Consider the following 15,998-nt stretch of genomic DNA (forward strand, 5'->3'; position numbering starts at 1 on the left):
AAAAATTGTATATTGATGTAGGCTGATTACAGTCAGAGTGGCTAATTTATTCCCTGAGGACATTAAAATCTGAGCTGTATAATGGTTTGCTTTTTAATGTAAATATATTTTAATATAGAGGCTAGTACTGTTTTCAGAGACATGAAACTACAAACCCGTATTGAATATTATGAAAACATCTATTGTTCAAGATAGTAAATGCAACATTTTGTGTTAACATCTTCTCGCTTCAGTTATTTTAGCTATATAATGAATTTTATTAGTATCGGTTTTGTACCTTCTCAGAATAATTTGGTTAGGTCTGTGCTAACTTCAGTCATTTTAAATTTAATAAAATGCCTCAGATGTTTAGGTACTACAACAAACATACTAAATTGGGAAGAATATTAAATGTGTGTGTTCAGTTTTCTAACACACTTTGTTTGACTCAACTCAGAATAGTGTCTTCAAAGACACTTTTGCACTCAATAGCAGAAATACCTTCTCTTCTCTAACAATCTGAAAGCTGTTTTATCTTAAGAGTGATTGTAAGTATCTTTGATTTAATATGCTGAGATATTTAGTCAAGTAAGCATCAGTGAGTAGCCATATTAACCCAATACATCTTTTATTGTAAAAACTGTGCTTTACAGTGTCAGACTCCTTAGCACTTTAACATGGTTTATTAAGCAGCCTTTAGGTCACCATTATTTCTCAAATGCCTTTCCATGCTTGTGTGTGCATAGAATAGATGCCCTTGTAGTTCAACACATGAAGCAATTATAATTCATTTTTCATAATTTAAATTTCCTGGAACCATTTGCATGTATATAGGAGGATACGGGTTGTGTTTAGATGCATTTTAAATACAGCATTTAATGACTTTAGAAATATTTATCTGTTCTATACTTTATTGCATCATTTTAGACAATAACTATGTTCTGTAATTATATCACCCAAACAATAAATGCCTTTTGTTTTTTAAAATATATTTTTGGGATAATTTAACGTATTTATTTCAACCTGTGATGTAAGACCATATAGTTTTGGAAGTTATTTAACGTGTTCATTTTTCTTCACTGTGAAGATCAGATTCTTGCACAAAGCACACTATCCAAAATCAATACAGTTGTTGATATTCATTAGGTAAAAACAAAGCTTGCTCTTCTTTAATACCAGTTTGTTTATCTCTGCTAAAGGTGTCTGTCTGTGACCCAGTATTGAAAATCAGCTATTTGGTTTCTTGACACTTGAACTGATATGAAACTAAGTTTCAGCAGATCTTGAAAGCACATGACAATAGAGAAATCTCTCTTGTACAATCAATCTTCCTAAATACAATTAATTTTTTCCTGGTTTTTTCCATTTGACAGAAAGGGACGAAGGCTCCTCAGGCAGCTGGAAAGATTCACACTGATTTTGAAAAGGGATTCATTATGGCCGAAGTAATGAAATTTGAAGATTTTAAAGAAGGAGGCTCGGAAGCAGCTGTCAAGGTGAGCTCCCCGCTCCTTCCTTTCTTTTAATACCCGTCATTTCAAGACTTTAAAAGAGAGAAGTCCTCAGTGAAGTGAACCACATAGTGACAGTCATGACTAACAATAGAAAGCACCCACCCTTTATTATTGTTTTGGCAAAGAGTTCAGGTGCAGTTAAAAGACAGAATGATTTAACGTACTGAATGCTGACAATTTTTAGGACAAATGTAAACATCTAAAAGCAAATAATAACAGTAAGGGTTTTTGAGTGGACAGTGAAATGAACTGCCTAAGTTTATAATTGTAGATTGTTCCAGTATCACACCAGTGTATGTGAGAATGATAGATCATTGTCAGATCATGTCAGATCATATGTAGCCACTTGTATTGTAAAAATATGTAGTGTAAAAATAACAAACAATATATTGGTGGTATTAAACATCACTAAAATAAATTTCCGCAAATATTTAAGGGAGCACTGTTCTTTTTACAATTGTTAACCATGTTGTATGGTTACTGCATAAAACACACTTTCCTACAAGATATTTAAAAAAATACAGTAAACATCAGCATTTCTGACTAACCACAGCATCTGACAATTTTCCTTCCTAATAATTTCCTTAAATACTTACTTTCACATATGGCGTATAGTCTTACCTTTACAAAGATAGGGAGTTTGATCTTCTTTCCAAACACTAGAGGGCAGAGGCTGATTAGGTGCCCAAAATTGTGCCCTGTTAACAGCTGTTAACTGTGTTGTTATCGAGTAATAAAGGATGAAATCAGATTTAGATTTTATTAGCGCTGGCGTGAAAGAATAGCATTTTCTTTATTGTAACATGATCTCTTTTCACAAGGACATCCTTTTCCCATTGTTGAAAACCTAGAAAAGCAGTGTTTCAGTCTTTAATGTACTTTAATGTGGCTTTTATGTCATGTTTGGTTCTTAGAATCATAAAAAAGAGTTAAATTTAACAGCCTGGAGTTCAAAGCTTTTTACTAAAGTGCATTAATAGATTTTCAAGCTTGTATCTCATTGTTTTCCATTTGATAGCTTGCAAAGTATGCAATAATGTAATTTCAGATGTAGGTTATTCTCAGTAGTGTCACTAAAGAAGATTGTACTGAGCAGCAGGGTTTTAATAGGTCCGTTTGAACACCAGGAAGTGTGTGCAATTGGGGGTGGGGGGGGGGTCCCGTTATAATTGGTTTGTTGTGGCATGTGAGCCATCTTGGAAAGTGAAGTCAAGCTCTAGCCAAATAAGTAAACCACAGTCATAAATAAATCTTATGGCTTGGTGTTGGTTTTTTTTAAAGAAAAACCAGAAAACTTATTCATTGTCAAATCATAAATCATTCCAAGAATACCCATTTCAGTTAGTTATGAATGTGAAGAATATGGCATAAAAAACTATATTATGACAGAAATTGACTTCAGATTTTTCTAGCTGTTTTGATCTAGATAGTAAATAATTTGCCATGGCTAAAGAAATCAGATAAGCTGCAAATCATAACGTTTAAGTTGATAAGTGCCTCTATATTTAGAAAAGGGAACATTTTAAAAATGTGGAGTTCTGAGAATTTATGGTTTGGAAAAACAGAGCATTGCATAGGGCTATGCATTGGGATAAATTGTTATTGTAAACAGTGCCGGCTACTATTTATTTCTGTTTATATTTCACAGCTGATTTGGGGAGTTTCTAGACTTAGCTGCAACAACAGTGGTCATGGGTTCTGGTCGCTTTGTATGTAATGAAGCTGATCGATTTTTAAGTTTATTTTTGTGTGTGTCTAACACCAGTACAGCATAACTAATTTAATGCCAGTGCTCTGAACTATACACTGAATAGCTCTGTGTGGGCTTTGTAGTCTATAGGGATATCACATTATTAGCAATCATATCTGCTTAGGCAAAGCTGGCTTCTACAGATGGCTGCTTTCAAGTGCAAATGAACTGGTTAGACGTGTCTTGTTTAATACATACTCAAGATTCACAAATGGGTATTGATTTTTTCCCCAGCCAGTATTTCTGATAGCAGTGAAAATGGATTAAATGGCCTCTGGGGAATTTAAAGGAACACAGTCACTTTTAATTAATTGTGAACTGGTAGCTAAAATACATAATACTTGTATTAGTATGTCATAATGTAGTTAATTAAAAGTGGCTATGCCCACTTTGTGAAAACAATGAATGTGGCCACTCTGAATGAAACAGGCTATTCCGAGAATGCATGTACATTAAGCAACTCTCTCTGGCCTTTCTATACTGCAATTTTCTGGTCAGGATCTGGCTTTCCTGGTGGGAAGTTGGCTGCCAGCAACCTGTGTTCTTTCTTATACTTTCAGTTATTCCCACATTCTAGTAGTAACCACAGGTTCTCCACTTCATCTGTCTGTAAAAAAGGAGCGCTATAGAAATATGAGGTTGTGCTTAAGCAGTGGTTGGTCTATGTCATCTCCTTCTGCATTGACCAGAAATCAATGCAAGTCCGCACAAGGTCATTGCTTCATTGGGGGATTGGGCAAACCTTGAAGGTTTAAGAGGGACCTGTATCCTAATTTTAAACAGCTTGGAAGTGGGGGTTGAGATGGGACTATCTGATATAGGGAGGCAGAGCCTGACACTTAGGAGTTTTTCTCACAAAGGAGATAAAGAGTTTATCCCGTGAATATCCCAGAAAAATCGCATAATTATGCGAAGAGATTTCACATGACATTGCACAAAGCCTGCCATTAAAGTGGTGATAAAGGAGCATTAACGTGTATCTTTTTACTTTGGGGATTTCAGCAACAATGTATTTCCGATATCACTTTATTTGTGCAATGGTGTGTAATAATAATTCCCGCAGATAATCATTGTTTTTGCTTTATTTGCGGGATGCTTTAAATGCACTTTAATCTTTCTTCAATGCCGAAATTAGCTCTAGTGTGATAAATTCCTTAGAGCTGGTTGTAAGTGGCGATTCCCAGGGGATAGAGTGTCCCCGTTGCCTTGTCCCCATTGCCTCATGTGACCAAAAGGTAGAGAAGAGACGGGGAAAGAAAAGTGTGATACAAAAAGAGGTACTGGATATATACCTGTTTGAGAGAGAATGACTGAGATGCTGAGGCCATCAGTTGCTAACTGTGAGTGTAAGCATTTAATTGTATAATCATAAGTGTTGGTGAATGCTGCTTACATTTAGAGTCTAATTAGTATTTGTCCCTGATTAAACTGATTATCTCTGACTTTAGGCATTGGTCTAATCATCAGAGTGGAAATACTACAATGGCTCAGTCATCTTTTTCGTGTAAAACTAATATTTAGAGGAATTGTTGCAATTTCTCTTGTAATAAATATGCCCCTGTGGATTTAAAGTTTGCTACTGAGGTATCACATGTTCCTTGCAGAGGCAAAGAGACCTATTCTGACTTATGGCAACTGTAAGGCGAACCTTTCATAGAGTCTTCTTGGCAAGATTTATTCAGAGGGGATTCGCCATTGCCTTCCTCTGAGGCAGATGCACTAATGGAGCTATTTCCATCAGTGGAAGTCTGAGGGGAGTAATCACCTCACCCCCCTTCCCAAATCTGTTCCAAAGGGCTGGGAAACTTTGGAGCCCCGTTCCAAGCCACACCAAGAGGGAAGGAAGAGAAAGAAAGTTCTGTCATGGCTGTCATTGCGTCATCATCATGACACTGGATTCAGGCCACATTGTTTTGCTTCTAGGATGCTTGAATATATTTTGAACATACAAGGTGCTGTTGAATTATGCAGAGAATAAATTAGTAACTTTTCAGAATCTATTAAAGTACAGGAAAAAGCCATTATATTAATATTTCAGTTAGAGCCAGCATGGTGTAGTGGTTTGAGTGATGGACTAAGACACTGGAAGAACAGGGTTCATATTCCCGTTCAGCCATGGAAACTCTCTTGGTTACCTTGCTCTCTCAGCCTCAGAAGAAGAAAATGGCAAACCTCTGAACAAATATTGCCAAGAAAACCCTCTGATAGGATTGGCTTGAGTTAAAATCATCTTGAAGGTGCATAGCAGTAGCAGGAAATATTTTTCAGTAGTTCTGTATTAGTCATTAAATTGGAACCAAGTTTCCTGCCATAAACTTATAAGATTTGCCTCTGAACACTGCATAAAATGGTCTGGTTGATACCTTAGCTAATTCATTTGTTTTTACTTTTGCTTTAAAGAGCAGATTAATCATATAAATTTCCTTACCCCATGCTCCCATAATACCTGGGAAAAAATAACTCAGGACAGAGAGAAAACTCTACAATATTCCTTCATAACAAATTCACTCTGAAGTAATGAGTGCAGATTTGTGATTTTGTTAGCTGCTGTCTAGTTATGTTTATGTACATCTTATTTCATGAGGTAGATCTTGGTGCTCCTACTGTCTCAGAATTTGTTAAAAACACACACAAATAGAATCCTGGGTATACTTTTCCAGGCACGTCTGCATGAAATGTTTACTTTGCTGATCCATTTTTAAAGGTTGTTGCTGTTAACTACACACTAGTTGATCTTGACTCATGACAACCCAGTGGATGAGACATCTCCAAGACCCCTAACCTCCACTGTTCTACTGAAGTCCTGCAGGCTCAGGCCTCACTCCGGCATATAGCCTTGCTCTCTTTCTACTGCCTTCTATATTTCCCAGCTTTATTGCCTTTTTTAATGGTTCATGCCTTCTCATGATATGGCCAGAGTATGACAGACTCACTTTAGCCATCTTGGCTTCCAGGGAGAGTTCGGGCTTGATCTGTTCTAGGAGCCATGTTTTTGTCGTCTTGGCTGTCTATGGTATCCTCAGCACTCTTCTCCAGCACGACATTTCAAATGAGTTTATTTTCTTTCGATCAGCTTCCTTCATGTCCAGCTCTCATGTATTAAAGAGAACTGTTAAATATCAGCCTCTGTGCTAAGGAGTTTCCCCTTGCCCCATGTCTGCAACTTATAACTTCTCATTTGGGCCTCTCAGACCCCAGGCCCTATTATAATAAGGGCAGGGCTAGCCCATACAAGTAGTCCTATCCAGAACCTTGAGTTGTGATTTTTCTCCATGAAACTGTTGTGTTATGGAGAGTTTTGCTGATTTGTGGTGCTCTGGATAACAGGACCAAGACCTGTTCATAAATGATGTGAAGTTTCTACCTGTTAGGCATCTCACTGCTGCTTGTCTGTGTTCATTGGGTCTCAGAAGGCTGCAATGGTTTATTCCTTCATACCAAAAGACAGCAGAATTACCAATTTTCACTCTTGGTTTGAAGAAGGATGATGCCTCAAATCCAAGGGAGGTCCTTAGTTTGTGCAGGTGTCTGTGTGAGACTGCATAAATTCATTTTCAAAATATTTTTGCCTGCTAGAGCCAGCACAGCATAATGGTTTGAGTATTGGACTATGACTATGGAGATCAAGGTTCAATTCCCAGATTGGCCACGAAACCCATTGGGTGACCTTGGACAAGTCACATACTCTAATCCTCAGGGAAAAGCAATGGGAAACCTTCTCTGAGCAAATCTTGCCAAGAAAACCCCATGATAGGTTCACCTTAGGGTTGCTGTAAGTCAAAAGTGACTTGAAGGCACACAACAACAACAAACAACAAAGATATCATACACTATAGCCTACATTTTATCCACTGTTTCTTATTCAGTAATGCTTACATGCATAATCCATGTCCCTCAAAGCTGTAAGTGGACTTCCTGCAGGGATCCTGGCCTCCCCAGCACCACCAGATTAGTCCCTGCCAGTTTCCCATCAGTTTCATTACACTCCTCTTACCCTATGGGTTGCAGTAACAACCCCCCCCCCCCCCCCAATTTTATGGGGATTGCTAGAAGAAAAGGAGAAGAGAAGATCATAATAAATTGCCTACTCCTGTTGACTGAAAATAAATCTATGGGCTTTTCTGTTTACCAACAAGATTTTGGGGTTTAAAAAATTTGACAGTCAGACAGGGAAATTCAAAATACCTTTTGTTAACTATCTTTGTTTTAATATGAAGTAACACCCATGAGGATGCAAAGCAAGTACATGGTTGAAAACCTCATGGCAATATTGTTTTTGCTATCAGCTGTGAAGTATAGATTATAATTATATGTCAATCAAATTCTGCCCAAGTCAAGAAGTTAACAAGACACCAATTTTGTTTAGTGTATGCTATTTTATTAAAACTATGCACTGATTTTTAAAAATCCTTCATGTAAATGTTCATAATGTTAATGTTGTAATTGATTGTCTTTCTGTCTCTTCTAGGCTGCTGGGAAATACAGACAGCAAGGCAGAAATTACATAGTTGAAGATGGAGATATTATCTTCTTTAAATTTAACACACCTCAACAGCCTAAGAAGAAATGAGTATCAGATTTGTTCATTACTGAGAATTAAACTTGGTTACTTTAAAAATCATATGAGTTTTTATTATTTAGATTGGGATATCTTGGGGTGGCTGGGGAAAGGATACAGTGTGTATACCTCAGGACAAATAACCCCCCAGAAATGAAATCCCTCGTGGTTGTTTTGAATTACATTATGACACTTCCAGTGAATGTACAAGTTCACTTAAATGTGAAAGCTCTGCATTTCAAACGATTAAGACTACTCCAAATTGCGGGAGGTTTCCAGGAACCATATTACTCTCATGATACTTCATTAATCTCCATCATATATGCCAAGCCTGACATGTTTGACAGTGAGGACAATGTGGCTTGCTCCTTTTTGAATCTACAGATAATGCATGTTTTACAGTACTCCAGATGTCTACACTCAATAAAACATTTGACAAAACCAGCCTCTGTGTGTTTGGGGATGTCTGTATTGACTGAATGTGGTGTGCTGAATGTGATACGGCACCTGGTGGATGCTGATTACAGAATTTTAAGACATGTGTATGATACAGTAAATGGCAGTGTGGGGCAGCTGCAATTGTATCTTAAGAGGGAGCCTTTCATTGGAATTAGATGATTAGGGATGCCAGTGATTTGTCTCAGAAAAGTTAATGTATTTGTAGATTGCTACCACTTTTCAAGTGGATGTCTTAACATGATAAAAAGATACATGGTTTAAGTGGCTTTTGAAAGGAACATGTGTTTAAAGCATACCCTTTGAAGACTTGTGCAAACAAAATAATATTTTTAACAAGACTTTCCTCGAAAATCTTTTAAATTTGAGTGTTTTAACACTTTGTGTCGCCCTCCGAAAACAAGATTGGGCAAATTCCAGAGGGTCAAGAGCCAATTTCCCATCCCTATCCCATTTCCATCTCAGGCTACACAATCTCCTCCTGTTCAAACTGGAGGTAGCCAAAAGTTTACCTCCTGTTTTTTTTAAAAAAAAACCTTACCAAATTTAATTTAAGAGGTGGAGTGACGGCACAGGGGACAAAAAGAGTGCTTTGCCCCTCCAAGTAAGAAATTTGCCCCCCTCCCCCAAATAATTATTTTTTCCTTCAGTCCATAAATTTCCAGCATTCCAGAGAATAAGACATTGAAAATGTGCCAAACTAGAACCCTTACATTTGCTGTATTCACATTTCCTTCATACAACTTCCCCCTTTCTGTGGATGCCTAAACTATATACTTTTACTGCACAGGAACATGAAATATGAAGAAAAATATGAAAACTGATCAGGTACATGTGGTAGCCTCCAGCCTTGGAGAAATATTTCCATTAAATGTCCTATTTGTGTACAGGGAAGGCCTGATGGTGTCCTATAGGAGGGGTGGGAAGCAAGTGGCCCTCCAAACGATGTTGAACGGCAACCCCCTACAGGTCCTGCCAGCATAGCTGATGGTGAGGGATGATGAGTGTTGTAATCCAACATGCTAAAGGGCCACAGAATTCTCATCTGTGTCCTATGCTCTTATTATTGTGATGCTGTTCATCTGTGCTTCTCATTGTAGTAGATTCTGCATCAAAGACTTGGGAGATTTATATGGGAGAGAAATCAATGCTGCATATTGTAAAATAGTGGCATCTCTGCCTCAGTAGTGTTTTGATACTGGAACACTGTCATGCAGTGGGCGTCCCTTTGTTTTGGGTGCTGTGGGAGAAAGAAATAGCAATTTCTTCTTCGTGGTCTCTGCGAATCATACAAATGGGTTTCACTGCGCCTGCGCAGTGCTGCTCGGAACCTACTGGAATCACTGGGCAGAGTTAACTCTGCAACATATTGAAACTTTTTGGCGGTAACTCCGCCCACCCGTTATAAGGCCCCTGCCTTCCCGCTCTTTCCCCAGTTCCTTTTTTCCGCCGCGCTAGCTGCTTCTAGGAACTTTCGCTTGCTCTTGCTTGATTGGAATCACTTTCGTTTTTGACCTTCGGACTGTTCTTGACCATTCTCTCTCTCCCGCCCCGGTAACTTCGGACCTCTTCGGCTTGTTTGACTTCGCTCGTGTTTTTGTCCCTTGGATTTGACGACTCGGAAGGATGCCTGCACCCTTCAAAAAATGTGACAGCTGCGGGGGCAAGGTGCCCGTCCAGGACCCTCATTCCTCCTGCCTGTTCTGCCTGGGAAGAGACCATGATGCCAGAGCCTGCCATCTCTGTAAGTCCCTATCTTCCCAAGCCAGGAAAAATCGGGAATCCCGGCTAACTTCGGCCATTGCCTTGGGAAAGGTCCGGGAGGGACGCCCCCGCTCATCATCTCTCCCCCCGGCTGCTCCGCCCGCATCATCTTCACGGGCTAGCGCCTCAAGTGTGGTCTCTGTCCCGGCTGGGACACGGTCCCCGACCACCTCCGATGTGACCCGTGGTCCCCCGAGACCCAGTGTCACCGACGAACCCTCCAAGCGCCCCCACAAGACCTCGGGGACTGAGGGTTTCGAGCCCAGGGAGAGATCCGGGAGGAAGCCATCCCCGGAGGGCTCGCGCTCGGGAGAGCGTCAGGAGTCGGAGGTTCGCACCACACCGCTACCGTCCTCCAAGGCGTCGTCGAAAGCATCTCGACACGCCCCCAAGCTGCCCGGGACCGAAGCATCCTCCTCGACGAAGGCGGCGCCATCGGAAGGGGCCAAGCCATCCAAGGCCCACTCCAAGAGGACCACTGTCCTACTTGATTTGCCGGACAACCCGTTCTTCCCGCCCGAAGACCCGGCGGTGACTCCGACGTCCTCTAAGAAGAGGCGTCACACCGAGGCTACTGAGGCTCCTCCACCCAAGAAATCCAAGTCCAAGTCCAGGACGAAGGACCACACTGGGTCGGAGCGCCCGGCCAAGTCGTCAGAACATGCTTCACATAAGCATCGTTCCCCTTCCCGAGAGACCGCTGAGAGGACCTCCTCGCGCCCTGAGGCAGCGACCACGAGACATGCGACAGCGGTGCCGACCACACCGCTTCCGCGGACCGACAATCTGGCCGCCACCAATGAACCAACCTCTCCTGTGAGGGAGCCTTCTCCACTGTCTGTCCACTCGTATGCAGACGAGGCTGCCCCTCTCTCGGATGTCGAGGAACCATGGGAGATGGACACGGACATGTTCTTCGACACGGAGACTCAGAGGTACTACATGTCGGTCCCCAAAGAGAAGGCCTTTAGAGAATTCACCAGGCTCAACCTGCATCCTGTGATGCCTCAGGCTGACAAGCCATCATCCTCCCAGGCTGCGGCCTCGTCTTCGGTGCCTCGTCGCCAATCCTTGGAGCCGCCGGCACCGCAAATTCCGGCCCGCACTCCATCCCGGGCCAGGGTAACGGACATTCCCCTGACTTCTGACTCCGAGTCCGACCGGGAGCCCTTCACTCCATCGCGGGATCCTTCTGACGGGGAAGACGATCCATCCGATCCGCCCTCGCCGCAGGAGATGCACCACCCGGGTTCGTCATCACCAACCGATGATGTTCGCTCCTTCAGTGAGCACATCATCAAGATGTGTCGTACCCTTGACATCGACCTGTCTCCGCCTGAAGAAGAGGCCCGCGACCCTGTGGAGCGCCGAGTTCTCGGACGTGTCCCCACTCCACCTTGCATCCCGATGCTGCCGTCTCTGCAATCCATCGTGCAGAGATCTTGAGATGCCCCGACCTCGCTTGCTGCGTCCTCCAAGAAGGTCGAAACCCTCTACAGGATCGCACCACCGACCTGCTCATGGCTGACCGACCACCCTAAACCGAATTCGGCCATTGTGGAAGGGGCACAGCAGACCTTCGTGCCAAAGCAAGCGACGTCTCCGGCTGACCGAGAGGCCAAGAAGATCGACGGCCTGGCAAAGAAGGCATACTCCTCGGCCGCCCTCATCGTAAAGGCTATAAATTACAATGCCTGTATGGGGGCATACATCCAGGCCTTGATGGAGGGCATCTCACCCATCGTCCCTGACGTCCCCGATGAGGTCCAACGTCGCTTGGTGGAGATCCGCGACGAGGCCCACTCCATAGGGAACTGGATCATCACCGCCTCCAGGAACGTCGCCGACTGCGTGGGACGAGGCATGGCGGCTTCACTGGCCTTGCGCCGGCACGCTTGGCTCAGAGGATCTGACCTCAACGCCAATGTAAAATCGGCCATCGAGGACATGCCTCTGGATGGCACCGGCCTTTTCCACGCCGACACCGACGAGCGTCTGAACCGCAAGTTCAGAATGAAGGCCGCTGCTAAGAAACATGGGATGTCTTCTAACCCCATCTCGCCCTTCAGAAGGAGGCACCGTTCTTGGCCACCACAAGGTCAGTCCCAGGGCTCTTTCTCACAGGATCGACAACCTCAGCAGCAGGGCTCGCAGAGGCGCCGTTATCCCTCCCAGTCTTCCTCCTCCTCTGGCCGCCGTAACTTCCCGCCTCGGTACCGCAAGTCCCGCCGGCAGGATACCGACCAGGGGAAGAAGAGAGCCTGAAGGGACGCAGCGCACTTCGTTTCCCCGTCGCCCTTATTCTTCTTGGACATCCTGAGGCCCTTTGCTAACACCTGGGCCTTGATAACATCGGACTCGTGGGTGATTAACATTGTCCGTAGGGGATATGCCCTCGAGTTCCAGGAGCTCCCTCCAACTGGAGCGTTTATGTCCACTTCCCCCTCAGACACCCTTCTCGACGAAGTGCGCACTCTTCTTGAAAAAGGGGCAATCTCCCCTTTACCTCCTGATCAAGTGTCTAGAGCTTTCTTCTCCAGATACTTCACGGTACCCAAGGCTGATGGGGGGATCAGGCCCATCCTTGACTTGAGACAATTGAACTTGTTTCTTGACTACCGTCGCTTCCGAATGGTAACCCTAGCCTCCATTCTGCCTCTGCTCCATCAGGGCCTGTGGTTTGCGACCGTCGACCTGAAGGACGCCTATTTCCATATCGGGATCCGGGAGTCTCATCGAAGATTTCTCGCCTTCGCTGTGGGCTCCGTCGCTTACCACTACAACGTCCTCCCCTTCGGCCTAGCCACGAAGTGCATGGCACCGGTGGTGGCCTACCTCCATCAAAAAGGGTACATGGTCTTCCCATATCTCGACGACTGGCTGTTCGCAGCCGAGTCCCAGAGAGAACTGCAGGAGGCACTCTCATTCGCCTTACACCTTTTGGACTCCCTCGGTCTGGTGGTCAACCGAGAGAAGTCCCACTTCATCCCTTCCAGGCAGGTCAAGTTCATCGGCGCCATCCTCGACTCCGAGACATGCTCCGCCTCTCTCCCTCCAGACCGTTTCCGGACGCTGGCAACCGCCGTCAGGTCTTGCATCTCCCACAGAAGGGTGAGGGCCAGGGACGTCCAAGTCGCCCTGGGCCACATGGCATCGACAACATTTGTCACCCCCTGGGCAAGACTTCGGCTCCGACCCCTTCAGTGCTGGCTCCTCTCTGTCTTCTCCCCGTTGGAGGACCCTCCTTCAAGGTGGCTCACGGTACCGAGACCGGTGGCCGCTTCCCTCAGATGGTGGCTGGACAGCTCCAACATCTGTACCGAGATGCCCTTCCATCAGCCCCAGTCGCAGCTCACCCTGACAACCGATGCATCCCTGGAGGGCTGGGGCGCCCACCTGCTCGACCTTGTCATCAAGGACAGGTGATCCTCGCAGGACAAGCGCCTCCACATCAACGCCCTGGAGATGCTTGCAGTAGAAAAGGCGTTGAGGGCATTCGAGTTTGCAGTCTCAGGGAAAGTGGTTCTCCTGAGAACGGACAATACCACCGTGATGTACTACATCAACAAACAAGGTGGTACCAAATCCAGAACCCTGCTCGACCTCACGCTCCGCATCTGGGACTGGTGCATCCAGAGACGCGTCCTCCTTCAGGCGATCCACCTTCCCGGGGAGGACAACGAGCTGGCAGACCGCCTCAGCAGATCTCCATCGGTGTGTCACGAGTGGAGACTTCATCCCGAGACGGTCAGCGACCTCTTCGATCGGTGGGGAACCCCCCGGATCGACCTCTTCGCGACCAGCCGGAACAGCCACTGTCCCCAGTTCTGCTCCAGGAGGCGTTTCGACGGATCCCTCGGAGACGCGTTCGCCTTCCGCTGGACGGGGGAGCTCCTCTACGCCTTCCCTCCGTTCCCTCTCATCATCAGAGTGGTGTCCAAGATGATAACGGACCGCTCGCATGCGATCCTGATCACCCCGTGGTGGCCGAGACAGCCGTGGTTCGCATCCCTTCTCCACCTCTCCAAGAGATGCTTCCTCCGCCTCGATCCCCGCCCGGACCTGCTGTCGATCCAGGACGGACGGATTCTCCACCCCGACATCGAGAGCCTGCCGCTGGTGGCCTGGACGATCCGACCCTAACTGCCTTGCCGGAGGCAGTGAGGACGGTGATCCTGGCTGCGAGGAAACCTTCCACCCAGCGGTCCTATGCCCTGAAATGGAAGAAATTTTGCCTCTTCCTCGACCAGAAGGGCTTGTCTCCTGCACAGGTGTCTACTCCATTGGTGCTGGAGTTTTTGATGGCACTTTTGGATGGAGGGCTGTCCCTCGCATCCATCAAATGCTACCTTTCTGCCATCTGCGCCAAATATCAGTTCGGGGGGAGGGTTTCTTTCTTCAAAGATCCCTTGGTGAAGGGGTTCCTGAAGGGGTGTGCCAATCTTTACCCTCCTGTGTCGGTACCAACGCCGGCTTGGAGTTTGGAGTCGGTATTGTCCGCCCTCCAATCCAAGCCCTTTGAGCCGATGGCCACAGCGGACTTGAGACTTGTGACTTGGAAAACCGCTTTTCTTGTGGCCATCACCTCCGCCCGCCGTGCGGGCGAACTCTGTGCCTTACAGAGGGACCAGCCATTCCTGAGGTTCCACAAGGACAAGGTGGTCCTCCGTACAGACATCACCTTCTTGCCGAAGGTTGTCTCTGCCTTTCACATGTGCCAGGACATTGTGTTGCCCACTCTGGCATCCAACCCGGCGTCGGATGACGAACGGCGCCTGCACTCTCTTGATGTCAGGAGAGCGCTGGCCTTTTACCTGGACAGAACTGCTGCCTCTAGTCGGTCCAAGAGACTTTTCCAATGCTACTCAGAACCGAAGAAAGGGCTGCCTGTGTCTGCGCAGAGGTTGTCCAAATGGGTAGCTACTACCATCCACCTCTGCTACGAACTGTTAGGCAAGCCTCTCCCTGGCAGGGTTCGGTCCCATTCCACGAGGTCAATGGCAGCATCCTCTGCATTTCTGTCAGGGATCCCCTTGGAGGATGTCTGCAAGGCTGCTGTCTGGTCCCAACCTCTGACTTTTATAAAACACTATAGGTTGGACACCAGGGCCATCCGAGACGCAGCTTTCGGGAGGGCTGTGTTGGTTTCAGGGTTGCATTGATTGCACTACTGATGTTTGTGTTATTACTTGTACAGTTTACACTGTTTACACTTGTTGAATGTTGGATTGCACAAGTTCTATGGGATCGGTCTTGCACGACCTCTGTTCCCTTCTCAGGTCTAGCAAAGTTATTGCTATGTGATTTGTGCATGAACAAAAAGACTGACTCTTATGGTTCAAGGTGTTTTATTGTAATAAATATACCTTTGGTTCACCATAGCTTTGGTCTCAGGACACTCCCTCCGCCGCATACCTTAGCTTGTCAGTCTAAACCCATTTGTATGATTCGCAGAGACCACGAAGAAGAAGGACAGGTTGCTTACCTGTAACAGTATTTCTTCGAGTGGTCATCTGCGAATACATACAAATCCCACCCGTACCACCCTGACGTGACCTGCTCACATTGGCTCTTTCCATCGCCTGCTTGGCGGAAAAATTGCGGAACTGGGGAAAGAGCGGGAAGTCAGGGGCCTTATAACGGGTGGGCGGAGTTACCGCCAAAAAGTTTCAATATGTTGCAGAGTTAACTCTGCCCAGTGATTCCAGTAGGTTCCGAGCAGCACTGCGCAGGCGCAGTAAAACCCATTTGTATGTATTCGCAGATGACCACTCGAAGAAATACTGTTACAGGTAAGCAACCTGTCCTTCTCTGAAGGGATGTGGAGTTCATGCCAGTATTTTTCAAACTTGTTTAACTGAATTCTGAAAACAGAATTTTAGGATGTAGTTGGTTATTTTTGTTGTCTGGCAAAACAAACTTGCTAAGCATGCTAGCTTTTTTTTAAAATTTTAAAATATAGATGCCACAGTAGACA

General features: G+C 45.3%; 1 protein-coding gene across 1 annotated transcript in view; it reads left to right on the plus strand.

The window, feature by feature from the left end:
• OLA1 (Obg like ATPase 1) overlaps window positions 1-8,245 on the plus strand; it is a 134,612-nt gene extending 126,367 nt beyond the window's left edge. Inside the window, exons 10-11 of the mRNA XM_042442291.1 lie at window positions 1,353-1,475; window positions 7,712-8,245. Of these exons, the coding sequence (XP_042298225.1) occupies window positions 1,353-1,475; window positions 7,712-7,813 (225 nt within the window). The 3' untranslated portion in view covers window positions 7,814-8,245. The remainder of the gene's footprint in view (window positions 1-1,352; window positions 1,476-7,711) is intronic.
• The last annotated feature ends 7,753 nt before the right edge of the window (window positions 8,246-15,998 follow it).

The sequence above is a fragment of the Sceloporus undulatus genome, chromosome 1, assembly GCF_019175285.1.
Source record: "Sceloporus undulatus isolate JIND9_A2432 ecotype Alabama chromosome 1, SceUnd_v1.1, whole genome shotgun sequence".
NCBI lineage: Eukaryota > Metazoa > Chordata > Lepidosauria > Squamata > Phrynosomatidae > Sceloporus > Sceloporus undulatus.